The sequence below is a fragment of the Ahaetulla prasina genome, chromosome 11, assembly GCF_028640845.1.
Source record: "Ahaetulla prasina isolate Xishuangbanna chromosome 11, ASM2864084v1, whole genome shotgun sequence".
Lineage (NCBI taxonomy): Eukaryota > Metazoa > Chordata > Lepidosauria > Squamata > Colubridae > Ahaetulla > Ahaetulla prasina.
In genome coordinates, this window is record NC_080549.1 from 29,014,791 (window position 1) to 29,040,859 (window position 26,069).

At 40.6% G+C, this 26,069-nt stretch overlaps 1 protein-coding gene across 12 annotated transcripts; it reads right to left on the reverse strand.

The window, feature by feature from the left end:
- Positions 1-4,544: 4,544 nt before the first annotated feature.
- On the reverse strand, positions 4,545-24,514 carry VSIG4 (V-set and immunoglobulin domain containing 4). 12 transcript variants are annotated; one of them, XM_058196646.1, is made up of 9 exons: positions 24,205-24,510; positions 17,793-18,152; positions 17,092-17,370; positions 15,271-15,327; positions 14,966-15,037; positions 13,548-13,604; positions 12,383-12,502; positions 7,656-7,677; positions 4,546-5,260 (listed from the first exon to the last, which is right to left on the reverse strand). In XM_058196646.1, exons 1-9 carry the CDS (start codon positions 24,260-24,262, stop codon positions 5,053-5,055), a joined length of 1,233 nt encoding a protein of 410 aa, XP_058052629.1. In that variant the 5' UTR covers positions 24,263-24,510; the 3' UTR covers positions 4,546-5,052. The 12 variants fall into 12 exon arrangements, with proteins under 12 accessions (XP_058052630.1, XP_058052629.1, XP_058052628.1 ...); XM_058196645.1 differs by having other exon boundaries at positions 14,966-15,040; positions 24,205-24,509; XM_058196657.1 differs by having other exon boundaries at positions 5,144-5,260; positions 14,971-15,037; positions 24,205-24,511.
- Positions 24,515-26,069: the final 1,555 nt, after the last annotated feature.

Genomic DNA, 26,069 nt, shown 5'->3' on the forward strand with positions numbered 1-26,069 from the left:
TAATAACTAAACCCACTGCCAAAAGTTTTAGATTTGGAATGCCGGTTGCTGAAAAAGAAATTGAAGGCAGCCATGAGACTACTCCTCATATACAACCTGAAATGCTGCATATAAAAAGAGAATACAAAAAAGTCTTAAAATTAAAGAAAAAAAGTTTAGCCATATCAGTTTGGTCAGAACTCGAGGTGGTTGCCAAAAGTCATAACTCAATAATTTTCTGGCACTCTGTAGCAGGAGTCCTAAAGCAATGGAGATTTGCATTTGAGCTACCAATTTCTGTTGAGGACTGGGAGAACTAATACCAATGTTTGTTTGCTTTCACAGAACCTGTAGAGAAACTGTCTTTAAGCAGTGATTTAGCAATCCATCATTAAAAGTCTAAAGAGTAATAAAAACCCCAGGTGAGGATTTTCTGCCAGCAGAATTATTTAGGAAATGCCCCAATTGTGGGGTCCAGTAGTAGCAGCCTTTTTACATGTATAAATAACACCTGCCATATACCAGTTGGGTGGAAGATGGCTATATACAAAAAAAGAGGGGGGGATTCTAGTAGTTATAGGCCCATCAATCTGATTGACATTGTAGCAAAAATATATGCTAGATTCCTTTTGAATAGAATTGAAATCTTGGTAGAGGAAAATCAAATCCTTGCAGAAGAACAACCAGGTTTTAAACGAAGCCCATCTACCATTGGTAATTGCTTTATCTTGAATCTCTAATTGCCAAATTTGTCTATAAGAGGAGACCCCTGTTTGCTGCTTTTATAGATCTCACAGCCGCATTTGATATGGTAAACAGAGAAGTCCTATGGAGTAAACTGATAGCTCTTAAAATAGAATCTAGACTACTGGTTTTGATCAAAGCCCTGTACTCAAGTACCTGTTTGAAAGTGCGGTATGGGGAATGGTATTCTCACTAACAGGACTCACACAAATAAAGGGGTAAGACAAGGGTGTATCTTAGCTCCATTATTATTTAACTTATGCACCAAGGACTTGCCAGGGTAATGAAGGATCCCATTCCCATGATACATATGCCAATGATCCTAAATACATATTGTAGCATCTTGCTGTATGCTGATTATTGTATTCACAAGTAGGATAGAGTAGGCTATTAAGAAGTTTCAGCTCCTACCGCCTATCTAACTATTGGTAAATCTAAATCAAAAATCATGGTGTTTGATAAGAGACATAGATGGCAATTAGATGGAAGAACCAATTGAACAGGTCCTTTGTATATTTAGATGTGACTTTTTCCAAGACTGGATCTTGGCGTACACTTAGAGCAAAAGCTCATTTGAATTTATTGCTTAAATTAAAGAATCACAGTTACCCAAGGCCCCATTAATTAAAGTATATAAAGCTAAGGTTACCCCTATGCTCTTGTATGGAGCAGATATTATGGGGTCTACTTTTTACTACAGTATTAGAACAAACACAGTCCTCAGAATATTTTAAGATATAGGATCAATTTTACCATTGGTTAAAAAAAAGATATAGATAAGCAATTGATAGTTATGTAAGAAAATGGTATAATTAGAATATTGTACTTGTGAAAAAATTGTAATAGATTAAATTGAAATGAAGAAAGAAGAAACAACAAAAAGATGGACCTATGAAGAAAACACTGAGATGTCACGCAGAAGGAATGACTGATGTATTAAATGTTTGTTTGTTTATAAAATAAAATAAAATATTTTAAAAAAGAACACACACAGTCCCAGCATTTGAGATGCATTTTGGATGTAGATCTTGAGGACATCTGCAGCAGTGGTTGGAGCTGAATTGGGAATTTGTACAATTCACACTGTCTAAAATCAGAGCATATAGCTAACTACTAGTACAAAATCAATGAAATGGAGAATGATAGATTCCCCAAGTTATGTTTACTAGAGCGGATAAAATCACAACTACAAACCTCTTGGATCACTAAACTGACAAATCTTTTAAGAAGCTGTGGACTTCCTGTCTTTTGTGTAACAGGAGAACAAGTTTAAAAAAAAGAGTTGTTCAAAGAATGACGGATATAGAGGCACAAAATGGTATAGCTACTCTTAGTCTTATGGGAGGGGCCAATCATCTCTTGGTCCTACTCCCAAGTTGTCCTCTCTGCTTGAGCTGCTCTTGCCTTTTGTCAGGTCTTCTCATGTGTGCATTAGGAACAGGCTCCTCCTTTTCCTCTGCCTCACTACTATCAATCTCTGGAGGCTCTGGAGTCCGCACCTCACTTCCCGATGGCCCCGGCCTCACTTCAGCCTCATCGCTGTCTGACTCTGTTGCCAGCTCCGTAGGCTGCTGATGGACCACAACAATATAAACCCTTCCATTCTCCTCCATCCAGTCAGAGCTAAAGAAGCTTCTTGGATGAGAAGCAAAATGACTTCAAAGAAAAACAGGAAAGTTCAGTTGAAAAAGCACCTTTGGGACTTAGTAACGCTGGTAACTTGAAATGGCTGAGTAAATACAAAATGTTTCAAATAGACAAATATCTAAAGTTACAATTGCCAAAACATCTTAGGGAGATATTTACGCCAGCGAGATTTGAAAAGCTTGATACAATGATCAGATATGGGAGATGCCATTCTACACCATATAATGAATATATTTGCAATTGATGAGGGGCAGAGGTAGAAGAGTTGGCTCACATCCTATTTGATTGTTGTTTGTATAAGAGGGTGAGAGACAGGTACCTTGGTTCATATATTAAACAAATGACCCATTGGGAACCCCATATAAAACAATATACCTTAAGTGTAGCCAGCATTTGAAAACAACATTTAATACAGCACAGTACTTGAGTAAAGTGATTCAGCTAAGATCGGAATATTGGGACTGATTGGGGTAGATTGTAGGGGTGATATTGAAATATAATTTTATCTTATTTTATTTATCTATGTATCAAATTTAAATTGTTTTTACAGGATTTTATATTAACAATTTGTACTTGGACTTCTGTATTTTGATATAGCCTATCGGCAAATCAGTAAACTAAACTATTAAACAGAAGAATTTATTTGGTCCGATTTTCTGAGCTGGGTCACGAATAAACATATAATACAGAATAAACATGAATGGGCAGCTGCTAGAGGTAGGGTTTATCCATTCAACCATGTACAATGTTTGAACATAGCCTGCAACATTAGAGCTGTACTACTATTATTAGGACAAGTGGGATTTGATGTTTAGATATGCAGTTTGAGGTTGTGCCCTGAGGATGTGTTAAGTCTGAGAAGGAAAATCATGAGGGTCTTCCCTTATCCAGAAGAAGTTTGATGGAGCCACTGAGGAGCTGATCTAAGTGTTAGGATTGTATGTTTCTTCAGTGGACGGAGGTTGCTAAAGGGAAGGGGGGGGGGCAAATGAAAGGCTTTTAACTTTCAATGTTCTTTTCTATGTTCTTCTTTTTCTATTTAAATTCTAACGATATGATTATTGAAAGTAGATAAAATGGGATCACATGAAGCTTTTGCTTTGGCCTCACCCACCATCCCTGAAAAGCAAGTCCAAAGGAGCCTTCAGCCCCGCTCCCTTGGGAGAAAACCGTCCTCTAACATTTCATACTTAGGATTCACACCAGGGAATCTTGTGTCCTTTAGGAACAAAGCTCTTCCCTCTTGTTCAACACAGAGCTTTTCCAAACATCTCGCAACCTTCTTGGTTATCATGGCGGTCTGTGCAAAGGGGGGCAGAAAAAGAGCACAGCGGACTAGAGACCCATTAATTGTAGAGACCTCATCATCCTTCTCCAAAAGAATGGGCAGGAGAACAGTGAACCTGGCAAAGGAGAAAGCTCTTCCTGAAGGACATCAGCACAACCACACAAGCTCCTTCCCATGATTGCCAAGCCCCCGACATCCAAGAGTCTAGGCCTGACTAATTTGGAAGGCTGGGACATCCATGGGGATTGGCAGCTTTAAAAACTCAAAGAAGGGCTTCAGCTGCACAATCAAAACCTTGCCCCCCTTTTTATGGATATCCAGCAGGGTGAGGCTTTGATCACAACATCTCTAATAAAGGAAAAGGCTTTGATTGTGCTGCTGAAGCCACTCCTTTAACACACCTACATACAAACCCCACATGGGCATCCTTGTTCACTGTGCTTCTCAAGTGCTCAGTACCTGCTTTTACCTTATCAAATCCCAAATCCCAATTGACTTGGCTTCAGTCAATACCCACACTATGGAATCCAACTTTGTATTAATCCGAAAGGGGCCTACATGCAGCCCTACATGCAACCCTAACCTAACCCTTCCTCTTAGTCAATATTAGATTATTTTGCTTTAAAATATGTAGGGCAATGAATAAAAACAAGCTTCGGAAAATATTTGAATACAGGACAGAAAAAGCTACCATATCTGCCAATTAGAGAAGGAGAAAAAACTTGTTTAAAATAAACTTAATTCATTCTCCCTTTTTGAAACATCACAGAATCCTAATTTAAGAAATAATCCCTAAACTACCATTTCCTGATGTTTTAACAAATTAACAGAGTTGGAAGGGACCTTGTAAGTCATCTAGTTTTGCCATGTGATTCATCAGTTCAAAATGTTTATAACAGAAAAGTGTTTTTTATTAGGACAAATGTGCTTTTGATCAGATGGAAGAGTACAGAAAGTGTATTCTAGACAAACTGCAAACAAAAAAATCAAATACATGCATATTTTAGTGTCAACATTTTTTAGTTCAAAGAACTCCTGTTCAAAAAACCAAACCTGCCAAATTCATGAGAAGGAGAAACGGAGAAAGCAGAGTCACCCAATAAGAGAAGGGCAAATTGAATGTTTGCCCAGCTTTGCTTGCCCCAGCTTCAGCTCCTTTTGGGCGAGGAGAAAGGTCTAAGCAGCCACTACTGAGTGGGTAGAATTGCCGGGCGGAAAGAAGCCCATTTGGGAGGCCAGACAGGAGAGCCACTGGCTGGGGGGAGGAGGAAGAGGACCTGCTCAGAGAAGGCAAGTTGACATGTGTTCATGTGGAGGGGCCAAGATGAATGTCCTTCAACACTCAGCTCTTAGAGATGTACCAAGATCTACTCTTTCATGTTAAAGGTTGCCCATCAGTTCCCCAACTGCTTCTCAGTTACCAGGATCTCATATTCATTGTCCATCTTTTCACCCATTGCCACGTACTCGGCAGCTTTGGTCGGCTCCATAGTGTAGTTGTTACCAAAACTTGAATTCGGTTCCTCATACAGGCAGGTACCATTGACTCCTGGACTGGTTGGGATGTCTTCGTTGCCCTCCAGGGTGAGGGCATTGTTGTTGCTGAAATAGACAGACAAGGGTGAACTTAGGCACGCAAAACAGGGGGTTCTGCTTACCCAGGAAATGCAAGTTGCCTGGTGAAAGATGCCTTTGCACAACACAATTTTTGTAGGGCTGACTCAGAAAGATTCCCATTTGCTGCCTCTGCAATTAGCTTGCTTGCCTCAATTATCAGCTGCCTTGTAGAGAACATGATCTATTTTGAGACCCACAGTTCTGCTTTTTAAAAGCACAAAGGGTAACTTAGTGACATTTCTCCAGCATTAACGAACCTGATCCCACTTGCCTTCTGTTCTTGCGCTCTCTCTCTCTCGCTCTCTCTCTCTCTCTCTCTCACACACACACACAGAGGCAACCAGAGGAGAAAGAGAAAAGAATAAGAAGCTTGTAGAGGGGAGATAAAAATATATATGTGGGGAGATATATTTCTCAAATCACTCCCAGCCCCCATAATGGTGGATGATAACCTGGCTGCATTTACCATGTAACAAGAGGTCGAATATTGTGATCCGAAGTGAAAGCTAAACGTGGAGATACTGATTTTAGGGAATAGTCCCAGATGTGGTGCAATTAGCAGCGGTCAAATCTTATGACAAACTAAATTATGGGTTGAAATCATCCAGACTTTTGAAAAAGAAAAAGAAAACTGGTGAAATTTTTAAAACCTTGGTGAAATTTTTAAAACCTTGGTGAAATTTTTAAAACCTTGCACAGCCTGCAATGAAACCATTAACTGGATTCATGCAACACAATTCAGCAAGATCAACTTACCGTATATACTCGAGTATAAGCCGAGTTTTTCAGCACGTTTTTTGTGCTGAAAAACGTCCCCTCGGCTTATACTCGAGTATATACGGCTTATACTCGAGTTTTTTTTTTTTTTCGTTTTTTTCACATTATACCGGCCGGCGCGAACTTGGCGGGCTTTTGCTTTAGCGCGGGGAAGCCCTGCCGGTGCAGTGAGAGGGCGGGGCGGGGGAGCCGCCAGCCTTCTCGGCCGAGGGAGGGAGGGTTTCGCCGACCGGTAGGTGCCTCATTTCCCACCCTCGGCTTATACTCGAGTCCCCAGTTTACCCCAGTTTTTGGGGTAAAATTGGGGACCTCGGCTTATACTCGGATCGGCTTATATTCGAGTATATACGGTAATCTCTTTGCTGGTTTGCACAATGTAAATGATTCACTAGCCACAGAGGCAGAGCTCACACCACATTATTAAGGCATGCACATTATTAAGGCATGCACAAATACACACACGCATAAACACGCATATGTACAAATATGCAAACCAATTCAGCTTTTGAACAAAGTAGAAACTGTACATAGTGGGCATTTAGTTGACCTGGGTTATAGGTGTTAACACAGCCAGACTGACATCAGAATCAGTCACATTGACCCAAAAAAGCTCAGGAAGCCTCTTTTAAGAGCTCTGTGCCCATCCTGGAGGGGAGAAAAGTCCAGCAGCAGTAAATCCTGCCTTACTTGCTTGCTTTCCTATTTCTTCACTGCTCATCTCGCTCAGAGATGGCTCAGCTAAGGACAGCATAAGCCTCTCTTACTCGGATACCAGAGGTTAGATGAAGGCAAGAAGGTAGGGGCATAACAGAATAAATAAATAAGTCTGGGGTGGGAGGTATGGTTATGCTGTGGTTTACTGCAAGTATGGATGCGGCATCTAGCACAGTGCATCCCAACCTTGATCACTTTAAAGAGGTGTGGACTCCAACTCCCAGAATTCATAGGCCAGCATGTTGAGAAAGCCCACATCTCTTCAAGTGACTGATACATCTCAGACACACTGCTGGACTCACGGTTCCTTGAGTCCATACCCAAACCAGCCTGCTTTGCCATGTCATTTGCAAAAATAGCAATAAGACAGCTGCATTTTCCAATGATCTCTTGCACAGAAGGACAAAATCTGTGAGTCTTTGGTTATTGTTGAACCGCAGAGTCACGTCCCCCACCCAGAACATGCTGGTGAGATTGTGCTAGAAAACCCTCAGCTCTTTGAGCACCAATATTACTGTGGCTGTCGTTGTGGCTGTGTTGCACAACATTCTTAACTCAGGTCAACTAAATCTCACAATGTGCAATTTTCATGTTGTGCAAAAGCTTGACTGATTTTAATTTTTTTCTCTTTGTTTCTTAATGTGTTCCTTAATGTGTTCCTTAATGTGTTGTATGAACTCTGCTTGCTTAATTAGGATAGGGGTTGACTTGCAATTCAGGAAAGCAATATTATTTTTCCAGGTGTTTGAGAGGCTCCTTTTATGCCTTTCTGTTCTGCACCCAGAATGGAAACAGCTTCACCAAGTCAGTCATTTTACACCCAGCTCTCCAGAATATACCCGGTCAATACATTTCACGATTGTAACCCCAGGATGAGATGATTACTTACTATGTTACTTCATAAATATTACCTGAAAAAGAAACAACATTTTAATGAATTTTTATTTCCTGAAAACAAAGTTACATTAAATTAAAAAACAAGTACAAAACTGAAAAAGAAAAAGAAAAAAGAAAGAGGGAATGAAATGTAACAGAACAAAACAAATAAAAACAACTGGATAATTGGAGATCAGGGTGGATGGCTTCTATGGCAACTCTTTTGGTGTTGAATTGAATTTGAATTGATCAAGGCCAAGCAGCCTCTTAAAGTTGTCCTTGGTAGCAGAGTTTTGGTGCTATGCTTGTGTTTTATTAACATTATACCCTGGTTGTTCTCCCACTGTGGTCAGATGGACCAGGGGTGACATGACAGCGGTCTTCCAATATTGAGGGGCTGCCATAAAGAAGAGGGGTTGGTCTATTCTCCAAAGCACCAGAAGGCAAGACAAGAAACAATGGATGGAAACTAATCAAGGAGAGAAGCAACCTGGAATTAAAGAGAAATTTCCTAACACTGAGAACAATAAACCAATGGAATGGTGTCAGAAGTGGTGGGTTTTGTTTTTTGTTTTTTTGCATTTATATCCCGCCCTTCTCCGAAGATTCAGGGCGGCTTACACTATGTTAGCAATAGTCTTCATCCTATTTGTATATTTATATACAAAGTCACCTTATTGCCCCCAACAATCTGGGTCCTCATTTTACCTACCTTATAAAGGATGGAAGGCTGAATCAACCTTGGGCCTGGTGGGACTAGAACCTGCAGTAATTGCAGGCAGCTGTGTTAATAACAGATTGTCTTACCAGTCTGAGCCACAGAGGCCCTGTGCTCCATCACTGGAGGCTTTCAAAGAGACTAGACGGCCATTTGTCTGATATGGTATAGGGTCTCCTGCTTGAGCAGGGGGTTGGACTAGAAGACCTCCAAGGTCCCTTCCAACTCTATTATTCTATGTTCTATAGTATGTTTTGAAATTTCACTTGGCCTGCTTGAAGTATTCACTCACATGATTATAAGCCAGGGGTGAAATGCTCCCAGTTCGGACCAGATCGTGTGATCCGGTAGTGATGGCAGCAGGTAGTTCGGAGAACCGGTAGCAAAAATCCCTGCCCTCCCCCCACTGCCCATGCCTTGCTGTTCCTCTTCTCTGTCCCTGAAGCGCTTGGTGGTGATATAGCTGCAAACAGCCTTACATGACTGCCGCAGCACTTCAAAGGGCCACACTGACTTCCGGTTTGGCACCGTAGGTGATGGCGGTGATCTTTACGATCACCAACCTCTGGATTATGTGGAATCGCTAGGACAGCTTAAATCTGCTGCCCAGCGGTTCGGAAAACCCCCTCTTCGGGAGAAGGAGAAGGGGTGAGCTGAGGGCAGAGGTTGAATTTCCCTAAAGCCCCTGAGAAAAAAGGGGTTTGAAGGGTTAAGTTCCCTCCAGTAACCCGAAGTGCTCCAGATCCGAGGATTCTTCTGCTTTGGCGGAACCAATCACCACGACCAAACGCCGAGATTTATTTTGGACAATAAAGGATTATACCGGACAGAACGAAAGTGGGAGAACTTTAAGCAAGTAGCCAAGCCGATTCCCCGATACTTTGTAACAAGCTTGAAAACAGCAAGAAAATGGAGGCGAATTGTTAACAAGTTAACGAGTGGAAAGCGAAAGTGATACTTTCAGCGTGTGCCTCTGCAGTTGGTAATTTGCATGTTACTTGCTGCTTTAACTCTTTGCTGCCTGCTGATAGAATCTAGGGAGATTTTTAAATATTGCTTTAAAAGACTGTGTTTCTCAGAAGTTAAGAAGATTTAAAGTGAATATTAAGTTGGAAATAAATAAATAAATAATTTTATAGAAGATGGCAGCCAAACAATTAAAGTCTACTGTAACAAAGAGCTCTGGAACTTTATCAGCTGGTGCCTCTCCAGCTCATACAGCAGAGACTAGAACATTGAATTTAGAGGCGTTACAAGAGAACTTAAAAGGCTTTATAGAAGAAAAATTTAAAGTTATAACTGATGAGATGTCTGAAATGAAAGAGCAGATATCAGAAATTCAAGTGGGAAATAAAGAAGTTAAAGAAGGATTTGTAATGGCAGTACAAAGTTTGGCAACGAATGTGATTTTATTGGAAGAGGAGGTTGAAGTAATTAAGCAACATAATTCAAAATTAGAAAATAAAATGGATGAATTTCAAAGTAAAATGGAAAAGACAGAGGATGAAATAGTTTTGATACAATACAGAAATATGGAATTTGCTCTTAGAATCCGAGGTTTGAAAGAAAATAAGGAAGAGAATTTAAGGGAAATGTTTCTGAAGTATTTGCTGAGATATTAGCAGCTCGTCCAGCAGATGTGGCTTATCAAATTGAAAAATATATCGTGTGAATTCTTGGATAGCAAGGCAAAAAGTTGCCAAGGGATGTTGTTATTTATTTTACAAACAGAATAGTGAGAAATCAGATTTTGCAAGCTTCATATAAGGGGAGAAGATTCAGATTGCTGGTCAAGATATCTTGATATTAAAGGAAATTCCACCAAAAATGTTAAGGGCTAGGAAGGAATTTGCCTTCCTGGTGAATGAACTTAAAAAACATCAGATTGAATATAGATGGGATATTCCAACTGGTATAATAGTATATTATGCAGGGAAAGTACATCGTTTCAATACGGTTGGAAAAGCAAGAGAATTTTATGTTGAGGTATTAAAAGTTGGAAGTCTTCCCCCATTGGAAGCTAGAAGAAGGGAGGCTGAAGTGAAGGAAAGAGAAGTGAAGCAGGTACAAGAACAGATTGTGATGGAAGAAGATTTATTACAAGTGTTGGAAATACCTACGACGGGTTTAGATTCAAAAGAACAAAGGCTGACTAGAGCTGCTGCTAAACGCAAGGAACAAGAGATGAAGGCACAACAACAACTGGCAACCACTACAATGGAAACAGTGGGAGGAGCAAGGCCTAAAGTAAAATGTGATCTGCGGCTGGTGTTCTAAAAGTTTCCTTTGGCCGATAATGGCAATTAAACTATTATCTTGGAATGTTAATGGCCTGAATTCACATGAAGAGAAGGAAAGTATTTCATTATTTGAAATAATTTAAAAATGACATTACCTGTTTACAAGAAACACATATTAGATCTTGTTAAATGTTGGAGATGCGATTGTGAAGATGCTACTTATTACCATATATGGTGGACTTGTAAAAAAGTTAAAGTATTTTGGATTAAAGGCTGGTGGATCATGCAGAATATTTTGAAAAAGAAGATTAAGTTTACTCCGCAGTTCTTTCTACTAGGAATAATTATGGACTATACAGCTATAGAGACTAAATTGATTTTGAACTTAATAACAGTCGCAAGACTTTTGATTGCTCAGTATTGGAAGAAAGAAGAATTACCTACAATCAAGAATGGACAAAACAAAACAACAAATGGACACTCAAAGTATCAAATCTGGCAGAGATGACAAAATCTCCGCTTACTTGAAAGACTATATACTAGAAAATATATTTTAGAATGGAAAATGTGGATTGATTATATTTAAAATAAGTATCAGATAAAAAAATATCGAATAGCATATGAGTAAATTTAGGAAATATTTTGTATTAGATATATTTTTGAAGGAGAGGAATTGAGAGTGTGACTAAGTGTGGTGTGACTAAAGATTATAATTTAGGAATTATTTTGGATTATGATTGTTAGTTTTGATACCCTGCATTTTGTTCTGGGAAGTCGGGGTGGGGGTGGGGGTAAGGGGAGGGAATTGGGGGGTTTGGTAGAGATGGAGTGATGGTTAATGTACAGGGATTATTGAAGAAATATAATTAATGTAGGGTCGGGTCTGCATAGTTACCATTTTAGAACGGTGGGGAGGGAGAAAAGAGAGTAGGAGGTAGGAAAGAGGAGAAGAGGAAGGAAGAGGGATAGTAGAGGAGAAGGAAGGTGTAGGGTGGAGGGAGGTGGATGTAGATAAGAGAAGGAGAGGAAGGTTTGGAAAGTAAAAGAAGGTAGAAGAGGGAAGAGTGTTAAAAAGGGTGGTGGTGACTGGGCAAGCCCGACTAATTGTATATAACTGTACATTGGATGAATTATTTGATATGATTGTAAAAATAAAACTTTTTATTAAAAAAAAAAAAAAAAAGGGCCACACTACAGCTGATCAGCGCTGTAGGCAGCTAGTAGACCAGTGCCTCTATTTTTAAAGAAGGTAGACCGGTGCCTGCCAAAAAAAAGGCATTTGGTAGACTGGTGCCTCTCAGTAAAATGCAATTGGTAGACTGAAGCCTCTATTTTTAAAGGAGGTAGACCGGTGCCTGCCAAGTTTTGTATACTTTATTATTTTTATTGTTTATTATTACTGACCATGCCCATTCAGTCACCTGACCACCAAGCCACACCCACCAATTAAGCCACGCCCATAGAACCAGTAGGGAAAATTTTTAGATTTCACCCCTGTTATAAGCTAGTTTCTACCCACCACCACACACATTCAGAATCTTACACAAAAATCAAGTATCAGGATTGGGACAAAACAGCAGATTTCTACCTTCAAGATTTCCTCTCTAGAATTCAGAATTTGCAATCTTAAATTTAGTCTATAAGTGCTAAATGTTTGGCCAAAGATCCACTATTAGCAATCTGGTTTCTAATTTGCTCTAGCGTTCTGGTTCCTAAAATCCAAGTTGTTTCACTCTTGTCCCCTGATCCCCACTCTGAGAAAATGAGCAACCCACAACTCACCACTCTTAGATCTCCTTCTGCAAAACACCACAGAGAGGATCATAAGAATAAAAGCTGCAGAGAGCACAGCGATCAAGATGATGACATACAGGGGCAGAGCCGCCTTCTGAGCACCTGGAGCTAGAGGGACACAGCAGAAATGGAAATTTCCATCAAATTTCCCTTGACCGTTCTCCTTTTAGATAAGTGATGCAAACCAACATGGCCCGCAAACCAACATGGCCACCGCGCAACACCTAAAACTGGCAGACCTTCTATTATACTGTCTTGATTTTTTGACTGCGTTCTGCAGACATTCCTGTAACACGCTAACTCCCTTGAAGTGTTTGCATTCATTCTTCCCATCCCTCCTTTTGTGCAGGAGAACAATAAGAACTAAGAAGAATTGTCAGATTCCTTGTGCACAAGCTAAGCAAGCTATATAGCTACTCCCTGAACAAACTAGGATTAAAAATACTCTAAAATTTGCATTTTACCTGTAGCCCTAGCATTTTTCATTACCTATGTTACTATTGCCCAGGACTTTTTTTGAAAATGAAAATAAATAGTCAGAGGTCTATTGGTCAAGTTATTTTGTAGGACAGTTCAAAGATGGCAAAACTGTGATATAAAAAGTGAATCAAAATGGTCCCTCTCAGGGACATCTGCAGAGAGGATTAAAACTGGCATCGAGACTGATGCCCAGCCCTTGGGCCACGTACCCATGCAAACATCAGGCTTGGATTACTGTACAGCACTGCATTCATCTTGCAGATTTTGACATTGCCTTGCAAACTCTCCTGGCAATTCTAATTATATATTTGTAATGCTCCTGAGTGGATCCTATAAAGCTGAGCTTCAGGGCATCCCAGATAGTCTTCAGTGGTCAATGTTGTTTTTTCTTTTCCTTTTAGAGCATCGGCCGCAAACAGGAGAGGGAGAAGGAATGTTTGTAGTAGTAGTTTGCCACCAAAATTGCACATGAGGTCTCACAACCAGCAGTAGATCAATAGTGCTCTAAGGCAGAGTTTTTCAACCCAGCCACTATTAAGATGTATGGCATTCTGGCAGTTGAAGTCCCCACATCTTAAAGTGACTGAGTTTGAAAAACGCTGCTCTGATTCATCCCCTGCCTTCTTCCCACCTCCAGGGACACAGGTGGTCCCTAACTTTTCCTTCCTCTTACTTTTCTTCTGCTGTCCTGAAAAGTTCCCAAAAGCTGTGGATGAGGTCACCATTCCTCCTAGAAGACAAGCCAGAGAGACCGAGTCACCAGGAATGAACTATAGCCAGTGAGATCCAAGCTGCACAACAAAAGCTGCAGTGCCAAGATGATGCCCCCACCCCACCCTGCAGAGGTGATGATGCTCTGCTCCAAGGGTGGAGCAAAAGACCCTTTTTGTTGGAGAAGTAACTGCTCCACCACCATGGCTCACTCTGCAAGCAGGAGGTGGGTGAACGAAACCATCCAGGACTGTTGGAGCCGAGCTGAGCAAAGCCAGTGGAGTCCAGAGCCAGCCATGCATGCAAATTATGGGCTCTTCTGCACATTCATTGTGAACTGCAGGTGCCTTGGAGGTCACTTTTGGAGGACAACCACAGATCTCGTCCCCTCCATTCCCCCTGACCCTTCACAGGGGCAGCCTCTACTTCCACGCCTGAAGGGGAGGATCCCTGCTCCTTCTAGCACAATCCCTGCTGTGCAGGCTGGGAGGGAGAGACTGGTCTCGCTGTTCCTGGCCCCCAGGAACAGCAAGGGGGCATGTCCCCCCCCCGGCTGCTGGGCATGGATTTGCAGGACCACTGATCTTCCCACAGGGCCAAGGAGTCCTCTTGTCCATTTCTCTTGCCAACCCTAGCAAACCAGGGAGCAGATCCCTGGGGGAGATGGCAACTCAGAGGGCAGCTGAATCTCTTCCCCCAAGCAGGTAAGGTTACCTGAGTTTCGGGCTGGGCACAAATAGTACCCCTATCCATGAATTAGATGTTACAATGCCTGACCCATCCAGGGAAACAGCTTTACTGGAGGCCACACCCTCTAGTTTAGTAAGTGGGTGGACTAGCTGGGGAATTCTGGGAATTGTAGTCCTCCCAACTTCAAGTTGGCAAGGTTGAGAGAAACACTGCTCAAGGTGATCCCTGTGGAAATTCAAAATTACATTAACCAAAACAAATATCAGCTGACAAGACCCACAGTGTGAGGTTATTATTATTTTATTGTTAAGAAATCAAGCCAGGCCTTGATTTAAAACTAGTGTCCCAGGAGGGAGGGGAAGGAAGTGATGAAGATACAAGATGAAAGCAACCCTCAAATGTTGCCAATAATAGCACTGTGCAATGATACTGTGGCACTCATGATGTCTTTGTGCCTTGCAGCCAGTGCAAAGCCAAGCTGGAATCCACAACCGTGTCATCAAGCCCAACACCTTTGTGTGTGTATTGCATGACTGTTGCCAGCATCTTTTTTAATCCACTCCCTGTGGAAAGCCATGCACTGTCTCACCTTTTAGGTACAGGACCCAAAGGCACCCCCGTTTTCATCTGGCCACCAGTGGTCTTGGGGCTGGGGAAACACCAGGCTGGGGAAGGGTTGTGGTCCCTCACCTGACCTGGTGTGGGTCATTTCAGGCTTCCTGGAGGTTCCTGCTACAAAGTTCCAGACTGGCATCCCTGTTTCTGCTGGGATGGGAAACGCAGATTAATTGAGCACCTTCCCAAAGAGATGGAAGCCTCCCTTACAGAGCCAGAGACAGGAATGACAGAAGAAACTGGAGTGCCCTTGGGGGTCAAAGTGGTTGATCAAATCTCCCCTCCCCCTTTACATGTCTTGCGTGACATGAGATGAGCCACATGGGCTTCCAGGGAGAGAGAGCCCTCTACCTTCCATGCCCACATCTCCAATGCCCCACCTGTTGCGTGTCCCCCTGAGTCAGCAGCTGGTCCTGCAGTGGAGGCTTCAGAAGTATCTAGAAGGGAAATGCAGCAGAGTTACTGTCCCGCCCTCATGGCTCCCAGGAGCTGGGGGCACTTGGACAGACCCTTGGGGAATGAACTGTTTGGTGAAGGCTTTTCCTACCACTCCGCTTGAAGAAGAAAATGACCCAATAAGAAAAGATGGCTGCCTGCGAGTGAGGGGTAAAGGTTCAAGGTAGGGGCTGCAACCACACAACCAATGATTGGTCTCTTTGTTCCATGGATTGTCACAAAAAGCCATATCTTCAATTGCGTGGTTGTGGTCATCATCTTGAGTTTATTCACCTCGTCCTTTCCAAAACCCTGATCCCAGAAGAAGAAAAAATTAAAACACCCTGATTTGACTGCAAAACCCCATAATCTGATTTTACTGATTTTTTTAATGATGATGATTTTTTTAATGATGGCCCATCTTCAGAGGTACAAAATCCTCCTAGTATGGGAGATGAGTTTTGGTATAGCTGGTAAATGCTCCGTTGGACTAATAGCCAGACAAGGCTACTTCCTCTCCAACCTTCCCTTCTTCTTTGCAGACCACAGAAAAGGTGACCATCCTATACCGGAGGATTGTCTTTCAGGCACTTTTGGAAAAGTCACCAGAGAAGACTGGTTGGAGCAGCCACTGAGCTTGGGAGTGATGAAGATCCCTGAAAGACCCAAATTCAGACCACTCGGAGCCAGAGAAGTTCCCTAGATGATTTGGGGCCTCTTAAACTAACCTCCTTTGCTGCTTCCTGTTATAAAGAAAAATAGGAAGAGGGAGCTATGCCTGTTGCTTGAACTCCTGAGGTGGGAACCTACAGACCTCAAGGTATAAACAAACCCTGACTCTGAACTGGTGCTTCCATGTATGCCTGAACTTGTAGCACCAGTAGGAAAACAAAGAATGGTTGAAAAGCAGCAGGTGGTTTATACAAAATAGAAAGTCCCAAAGGTGCTTTTTCCAAAGGCAACTGGACTTTCTGGCTTTTCTTTGAAGATGTTTCGCTTCTCAGCGAAGAGAATCTTCAAAGAAAAAACAGAAAGTCCAGTTGCCTCTTGAAAAAGCACCTTTGGGACTTTCTGTCTTGTATAAACCACCTGCTCTGGATGACTGAGGATCTCCATAGATGCAAAGTAGAAAGGTACAATGTGCTTTGCTAGCTTTTGGTTTAGCCCCTGGCTAAACCGTGCTTTAGGTCTCAGCATATGATGTCAACCAAGCCAGTGATGGTTTGTCCAATAATCTGTGGTAAAGCAAATCCTGGAAAAACATCTGAATCCACCTAAGTGTGCTTCCACTACAGGTAGTCTTTGACTTACAACCACAGTTGGGACCACAATTTCTAAGCAAGGAGGTTGTTAAATGTGCCATGCCTGAATCTATGACCATTTTTGCAATGGTTATTAAACTTGGCTTTCCCCATTGACTTTGCTTGTCAGAAGCCAGAGGGAAAGTTGCAAATGGTGATCATGTGACCCAAGATAACACAATCATCGCAAGTCTATGCTGGTTGCCACCCACCCAAATTTTGATCACATGACCATTCTGTGGCAGACACTTTTTTCCAGTGTCATTGTAATTTTGAATGGCCGTTGAATGAATGGTTGTAAGTTGAAGACTACCTGAACTGTATTAATAGACAGAATTCAGAGCCTGGACCTCTTAATAAAGATGTGAGTCCTAGGAAAATGTTTTCCATGGACTGTCTAATCCTGAATGCGACCTTTTACGTGACGTGGCTCTGTTGCAGTGACATCTCTAAAAGCCTCCTCACCTTTCACTGTCAGCTGAAAGGAGTCGCTCTGCTGCTTTTGAGCATTAAGCCTGTTTTCTGCTGTGCAGAAGTATCTGGTGGAATCCGACAACTGCAGGACCTCAAAGGCAAGGACTGGGCCCCTCTGCAGCTCCTCGGCTTCCCCCCCAGGCCCATCCTTGTACCATCGATAGCTGATGGGCGGAGATCCGCTGGCTGAGCAAGTCAGACTCATCCGGGTCCCGCTGGGCAGGATAGATTCCTGGCTGCTGGCTTCAACGACCGGCTTTGAGGCTGGAACTAGAGAGCAAAAGAGTTGCTAAGGTTTCTCAAAGCACCTCTAGCAATTAAGAGCTAAATAAAAGAGGAATTACAAGTTCATTGATAAAAGAGAAATACGGCTCCTGGGCCTTGTTAATCCAAAGAGAAGCTGAGGGTCTTTCTTGACTCCAGGTACCACTTTCTTTGTACGTGGAAAATAAAAAGTATGAATATTCAAAGCAGAGCTGTGCTGCTTCTGCTACTGATGAGGAGTCAACTCCCTGGTTAGGATGCATCCTTCTCTCACCTAAATTCTGATCTTAGCTTTGAAGTGCTTGAGAAGGAACACACCAGAAAAGAAAGAACTAAATCAAAAGGAAAATCTATAAAATGAAGCAAAAGGCCTTATGGGTTTTTGTGTGAGAGTCTCAGGACCCCCTGCAGCCAAACTGCCCGATTACCTTTTACCACTTTGAGCTGCACGGTCTTTTCTCTGCTGATTCTGCTCATGTTTTGGGCTTCAAACTCAACTAAGCAAATAAATGAACCAATATCAGTCATTTCAAGTTCCTTGATGTGGAGAGATACATATCCGGAGGGCTTCTTGGCAACGTTGACTCGGTCTCTGAAAGCAGCCAAGAAGATGTGGTCCCCGGAGGCATCATGGTGCAAGATGGTGCGAGGAGCTTCGCCCTGCTGGAAGAATTTCCAGGTCACCTTAAGCTGCCTGAAGTCAGAGGAGGGTTCATACATGCAGGGCAAAGTGGCAGGAGCTTTCCAGATCCCATCAACCAGGGGGCTGCCGGTCAAATCCAGGACAGCTGGAGGAGGAGGGGGAAATATAAGCAGAAGATTTAGATGCCGACACCAGAAGGTAAATACAATGTCCTCAGGAGAAGAAGGGCTGCGGGTGGAGACTATCATTGTCTCATTCAAGGTGGTTAAAGGGGAAGAAATTTGTCAGGCAAGGATTGTCTTCTCCTGCACCTCTCAGACGGCATCAGCTGCCTTTCCACTAAATTGTATCCTCCACAGCAACCATTTTCTGTACGTGTGGCAGAACCTGCCTTGTTCACAAGAATCAATCAGGAGTGTATTCGCTTACTATTGCTATTGTCATAATTTTGCAAAGAGTCAAAAGGCACACATGACAATTTGATCACATAGAAGCCAGTTGGAGCTGCCATCCTGACTTTTGTGACTGTGCCCCATGGACACTCTGGAGGATAAAAACTAAAAGTACCCCTGCATCGCTGAACAAAAAAGGGTTACCTATTCCTGATCTAAATCAAGCTGTGAACAAGCAAGAAGAGCAAAATGAAAAAGAAAGAAGGGCTGTGAAGCTAGAATGAGTTATGGGGGTGGGGGTGGGGGCTCCTGCATTGGGAACGTGGTTGGGGGAAAGGGAGATTCTGCTGGCACATGGAGAAAAGCTTCTGGAAAGCTACTCAGAGAACAGGAAGGCTGCAGGAAAAGCCACAGTCACCAAAAGGGACTTTCGTTTGTCTGATCTCTCTGATTTGCGCCCATACCAAAGAAATCAGGGGAATTTTGCTTCTACCTGATTTCCTCTTAAGCCAAAAGAAGAACCATGGCCAAATGGCCTTCATCATCTGCAAGTAACAAACAAGAAACAAGGACAGTGATGGTTGAAGACCAGCCAAGGACAAAATGATGATTAGGGGACTGGAGGCTAAAACATATGAAGAACGGTTGCAGGAACTGTGTATGTCTAGTCTAAATGAAAAGAAGGACTAGAGGTGACATGATAGCATCTTCCAATATTTGAGGGGCTGCCAGAAAAAGAGGGGGTCCAACTATTCTACAAAACACCTCAGGGCAAGAAGTAACAAATGGAATTATAACAGATAGTGATTAAAATTAAGGAGATGCTTCCTATTAATGAGAACAATTAACTAGTGGAACATCTTGCCTTCAGAAGTTGTGGGTGCTCCATCCCTGGAAGTTTTTAAGAAGAGATAAGACACCCATTTGTCTAAAATGGTATGGGGCCTCCTGGTTGAGTACGGGTTGGACTAGAAGACCTCCAAGGCCTCTTTCTGTTATTCTGTTATAATAAGAAAGATGCAGGTGAGGAACACAGTCCTCATTCCTCAATGGTCTTTTTTATAATAGCAACTAGGTCATATTCTGGTCTGCAGACACTGAGGTGGGGGTTGCTGCTGCAAGAAGGACCCTTTTCTGCTCAATCCAGAGACCTTCCAGCTTTGGAATATTGAATGTGTCAGCCTCCACTCCAATCCTCACATAATTTTTGTACAATTTATATTCAGTTGTTAGAATGTAAAATGCTTCTTTCTGTAATGTAAAATAGTTAAGGATATAAGATGTATCATTGCCCCATACAGGGTAAGGGAAGAGGGCCCTTTAAGAGTGTCGTCTGACATAACAGTGGGGGAGGGGTGATTAACGGCTAAATGCTAAGAGCGCGGGCTTTTTCAACAGACACTGCATTCCTGAGATGATTGACAGCTAGAGACCGGCGGAGGAAGATTACCACGAGGGCCGAGAAGGAGCTGGCATTGGACCAGACTAGCCTGACCTCCTGAGGGAGGAGGGACAAATGGGGGGATATGAAATGTTAGCCATATTTTGTCTCAGATCCAACTTTGCACTGCTGCTATCCAGATGTAACTAGTAAAAGTACTTTTCTTTATTTGCAAATGAAGTCAAGGTGTTTTCTTTCCTAGATATAATCAGAGGCAGCCTGACAGAATGACAGATTTCAGAGGTCTTCTAGTCTAGCACTCTGTTGAAGGCAGAAAAGATTATACCATCCCAGTCACATGGTTATCTAGTCTACTTTTGAAAACTTCCTATGGTGGAGCATCCACAACTTGAGGAGGCAAGCTGTTCCATTGATTAATTCTTCTGTCAAAACATTTCTCCTTACTTCTAGGTTGGATTTCTCTTTAACAAGTTTCCACACATACTTCTGGTCTTTCTGTCAGGTGTTTTGAAGAATAAGACAATCCCCTCTTCTCTGAAATGGCCCCTCAAGTGCTGGAAAACAGTTATCATGTGTGTGTCCCCCCCCCCCCAGTCCTTCTCTTTGAAAGGCTAAACATACCTAGCTCCCTCAGACAATTTAGCCTCCAGACCCTTGATCATCTTTGTTGCTCTTCTCTACAAACCTCCTGGGAGTTCAATATTTTTTTTGTGTTGCGGTGAGCAGCACTGGGCTTCAACATCTTTTGCTCTGTGGCCTTTCCCTTGATGCCCAAAGGGCCTTCTGCTTCTCCTTTTCCTCCCAGATGATAAGATGGGCTGTGACGGCAAGATAACCTCTCACGTTCAGCATAATTTTTAGCTGCTATGAAGCTAAAAATTGTAGGTTCAATGTCATATTCCATGATTAATCTGCTAGAGTTCCCATTTTCAGTTTTTTAAAGACAAAGAGTAAACAGAATAATCATTTTTAAATTTCATCTCTCTTGAAAGATGGAATTTATGGAGCATATAGTCTGTTTTTTACTTTGTTTTTGTTTCTTGACTTTATGGACCCTCACAAGAAATGCAAAGGTGGTGTTGAATGTGAGCAAATATTGGGTAGCAATCAGTCTGAATCCTGCAAATTTACAAAGATGTCTGGAAATTAAACATCACCTGAACATTCCAAACGTACAGAACTTGATGAGAAACAGTGGCCTTTTGTACATTTCTGTGTAGTGAGAGGACTTGCCTTTTAGCTTCCTATCTAGCTCAGCAAAACCAAATGAAGCTCATATTAATAGACGAGAATATATGTAGCTCAGGATTCAACCGAGGAATCGGGTAAAATGCTCCTGGTTTGGACCGGATCGGCCGATCTGGTAGCGATGGCGATAGATGGTTCAGAGAACTGGTAGCAAAAATCCCTGCCCCCCCGCCCCCGTCCAGCTGAGCCACACGATCGTCAGAGCCTTTTTTTTACTTTTAAAAGCATTTTTTAACAACCTATTCAGCAGAATAGATTGTAAAAAATGTTTTTAAAAGGTAAAAAAGGCTCTGATGATCACAGCTGAGCCACGCGATCATCAGAGGCTTTTATTTTACTTTTAAAAGCATTGTTTCTACAACCTCTTCGGCCAAAGAGGTTGTAAAAAAATTGCTTTTAAAAGCAAAAAAAAAAAAAAGATTGCATGCCACAGCTGATCTACTTACCGCATGCCTCCTTTAGGTGTGCACTGTGAACGTGCACCTCACATTTGGTGTATCATGTGCACTGTACATGCACGCGCACCACGCATATGCAGCCAGCAAACAGGTAGTAAACCGGTTCAGATTTCACCACTGCATGGAATCCTTGGTTTCATTACAGTACCAATTAGGTAACACCACCTGAAGATGATGGCTAGCCAGGTAATCAAACATTTGCAAGCAAACAAGTTCAGAAAGCACCAAGGACTCCCCAGAAGCTTATATGGTTGCAGAAAAGTTGCATGCATAAAAGACTTGGTAGAATAATGCACGACTAAACAAACATTCTTATTATTATATAACATGACTTCTTTTCTACATTATTATTATTATTATTATTATTATTATTATTATTATTATTATTATTATTATTATATTATAATTATATATAATTAGAATATATATTATTATTATATTATAATATTATTATTATTATATAATAATATGATAATATTAATAAAAATAATAATATAATATAATATAATATAATGTATATAATATATATAATATATTATAATATAATAATATTAATATAATAATGTAATATATAATATATAAATAAGAAGAAGAAGAATTCTACAAAATTTCTTTTTATTATATAACATGATTTTTTCTACATTATTATTATTATTTATTATATAATATATTTTATAATATATATTATTATTATATTATAATATATTATTATATAATAGTAAGATGATAATAATAATATTAATAATATTAATAAAAATAATAAAATAATATATATATATATATTATATAATGTATAATATATAATATATAAATAATAAGAATAAGAATTCTACAAAAATTCTTTTTATTATATAACATGATTTTTTTCTACATTATTATTATTATTTTATATATATTATAATTATATATATAATTATAATATATATTATTATATTATAATATAATTATTATTATATAATATAAGATGATAATAATAATATTCATAAAAATAATAAAATAATATAATAATATTTTATATATATAATATTATATATATATAATATTTGATATATATATTATATAATATATATAATATATAATTATATAATTATATAATATATAAATAATAAGAATAAGAATTCTACAAAAATTCTTATTATTATATAACATGATTTCAAAACTTGTCAAAACCTTTGGTGAAGAGAAATTAACAAAAACAAGTAAAAGAGTGCAACTAGCTTCTCCGTTCAAATGAATGAATCCAGTCACGTTTGAAGTTTATCCATCTAATTGGGTTTAAGTAGGAGTTCTGTGTTGCAAATAGGCTATTAGAACCATGGGAACAGAAATATTTAAGTTGACTAATTCAGTTATGAAAACCATGATATCTTTTGGCATTTGTGTTGCCTCATAGCCCCCAAAGCAGGGGCATTTATGGTTGAAATAATGTCAAGTTTTGCAGCCCCCACTGAAATTGGGCTCCAGATATATTTTATCAAAACTTCATTAAATTATAAAAAATATATAAAATACAAAAAGGAGAGAAAGGCAGTTAGAAAAAAAAAGGGAAAGGGTTTAGCAGCAAAATTAGGGAGTGCAAGCAACAGCAACAACAAAAAAAGCTATTGAAAAAAAAGGAAATCTCAACTTTCTTCAATATAGATAAAAAAATAAATCAATCAATATATAAATAAATATAAAATAAATCAATGACCCTCTAAACTAGAATGATAGTATTTCTACCATCATAAATAGATGTAATTGCTAACAGTCAAGAGGGTGGCCAGTCGAAAGCCATTCACCTATTAAGCCTATTCCCTGCTGTCTTTGTAGTCATACAAGGCAGTGAAATGCATTCCTTCAGAACTCAGAGGTGCAATCAACAAGGGCAGTTAAAATGATGGATTTTATACAAGCAAGACCAGAATGTTTACTGTGAAATGAGGGTCTGCCTAACTTATTGCTGAAGTGAGATGCTTGTTTCATGAACAAATGTTGGTTCGATTCTACGAACCTCAAGAAGAAACACACTTTTTCACTGGAAGATTCCTTTAACTTAGGTTGGATGCAGAAAGTGGGATATTGTAGTGATATTGGACTTATCTGAATGGCATTGATATTTCACCGTAAGGTACAAATATGCTAGATTTATAAACTTCAAGTAAAATTAAAATAAACTTCAAAGTAAAGTTAAAGTAAAACTCAACTTTGGAGTGAGCATTTTTAAAAAAGTCTTGATTGCTTTCCAAATTTCAGCAAGTTTTTATTAACATAAGAAATTTCTATCAAAATCCTGGTCATGCCACACCTGTCTGACTTCTGTAACACAGTCAGCAAGACTTCCCCCCTCCAACCCAAGTACAGGATTGGCCCAGAATTCTTTTGCTGTACCTCCTAATCTAATGCCTTTGAACTGCCATTAGGGCAGATGGGATGACCAATGGACATTTCTATTGACTTCACATTACCAACATTTCCTCATGTAGAACTGGAGAATTTCTGGATACAGCTTTTAAAAGCAAATCCTGAAACTGCCTATCAAGTATTAAGCTATTTTATGTTTACAGCAACATAACATCGTGGGAAATCCTTTCTTTACATGCAGTGACAAAAAGCAAACATAGAACTCATGGAATGAAACTTAAGGGTCTAGACAGAGATTAGACCTGAGAAGAAGCTCTTTTTAGTAGCACCATCAAGTCACACTTCTGAACTCACCTTTTCCAGGGACAACAGTCACCAAGCTCAGAATGCACAGCTGGACCCATCTTTCCATATTATTTGCCACTTTCTTGCTCTCTGCTGGTGAGATGCCACCCCTCTCAAGACCAGGAGTGAAGTAAGCATGACTTCCTTTCCCCGTTTTGCTTTATTATCCTTCCGTCCTTTTTTTTTTTTTTCTGAAAGAATCTCGCAAGAGGCTGAGTGTCCGCAAAGCAACAGGAGCAAACTGCCTAAAGGAGCAGCCGGTGAAATTATGCCACCTTGAAAGTTTTGAAAGGCCTTGATAGTCAGGAATAAGGACTGCTTGAAGACTCTGGGATGTTACCCTCCAGAAAAGACAACTGAAGGGAGACTTCAGCATTTCTAAAAGACAGATGGGAGAAAAACCTTGTTCTCTCAAATCTCAGAAGAACACTGGCCTGATACGATAGAAAAAGGGAGAATATTAGGAAAAGTCTCTGAGAGTCAGAGTAGTTCAATTAAGGAACAAAGATCCAAGAAATATCTAGGTTCCTACATTGAACAGCGGGATACAAGTGTCCTTGACTTACAACCATTCACTTAATGACAGTTCAAAATTACAACAGCCTTGGAAAAAGTTATTTACAATCTGTCCTCGGAATTATGACCATTGCACCACCCCCGTGGTCATTTGATCACAATTTGGGAGCCTGGCAATTGTTTCGCATTTATGACAGATGCAGCATCCTGCAATCTTAACCCTAACCCTAACCTTTGAAATCTGTCATCTTCTCAGCTAATTTCTAACAAGCAATCCCAATTGAGCAAGCTGGGTTTGGTTAGCCACGTGATTTGTTTAATGACTGCACTAAAAATTGCTGTAAAATCAGGTCCAACCACATAACGACTCACTTAACAGCCACATTGCTTAGTGACTAAAGTTCCAGTCCCATTTGTGGTAAGGAATATAAATCTATCCATTCCCCACTATCCTGTCAGAGCTGAAGAAGCTTCTTGGATGAGAAGTGAAACGTCTTCAAAAGAAAAAACAAGAAAGTCCAGTTGCCTCCTGAAAAAGCATCTTTGGGACATTCAGAAAACATTGTTTTCCATGGCACTGAAATGGCAGCCCAGGAATTCAGTGATGAAGTCAAAGAGCTCTCATCAAAGTGGCTTATAAATCAGGAGTCCCTAATTTTGTTTCATATTTGTAATGTGCCAGTTAGAAGAAATCATAAATCTCCATATAAGCTGTCATTTGTATATATTAGCTCATTTTTCCTTGAAGATCTACTTCTCCTTTTGAAACCACAGTCTTAGAGCAAAAGCTGAAGCTTTAATTAATAACTGAATCATCAGCCAGAGCTAATGCTATGCTACAAGATTCATGACACACTATTTCTCACTTGACTGGAGCTATGGGCAAACCCCAGTGTGCCCTCTGCGTCACTGTAACACTGCTACGGATCATTGCAATACTAGGAGTATCTGTCTCTTGTTACTGGCCTCCTCACCCACTTTCCTTGTATAAATGAAAATTGGTCCAGTGGGCTAGATACCCCCATAACTGGAATCAGAATCAGAATAGAGCTGGAAAGGACCTTGAAGGCCTTCTAATCCAGCCGCCTGCTCAAACAGGAGACCCTCTACCAATTCAGACAAGTGACTGTCCAGTCTCTTCTTAAAACCCTCCAGTGATGAAGCACCCACAACATCTGAAGGCAAGCTGTTCCACGGGTTAATTGTCCCCAGAGTTAGGAAGTTTCTCCTCAATTCCAGGTTGCTTCTCTGCTTGATTAGTTTCCATCTATTGTTTATTGTCTTGCTTCCTGGTGCTTTGGAAAATAAATTGATCCCTTTTCTTTGTGGCAGCCCCTCAAATACTGGAATACTACTAT

Excerpts from the sequence above, each read along its gene's own strand:
- VSIG4 (XM_058196645.1), bottom strand. The coding sequence starts at position 24,262 with ATGGAAAGATGGGTCCAGCTGTGCATTCTGAGCTTGGTGACTGTTGTC. Across the intron at positions 15,328-17,091 it reads CTTTCAGCTGACAGTGAAAG|ATACTTCTGAAGCCTCCACT; the intron begins GTGAGGAGGCTT and ends TTTCCCTTCTAG. Across the intron at positions 7,678-12,382 it reads CAGAAGGAGATCTAAGAGTG|GTAATATTTATGAAGTAACA; the intron begins GTGAGTTGTGGG and ends TTTCTTTTTCAG.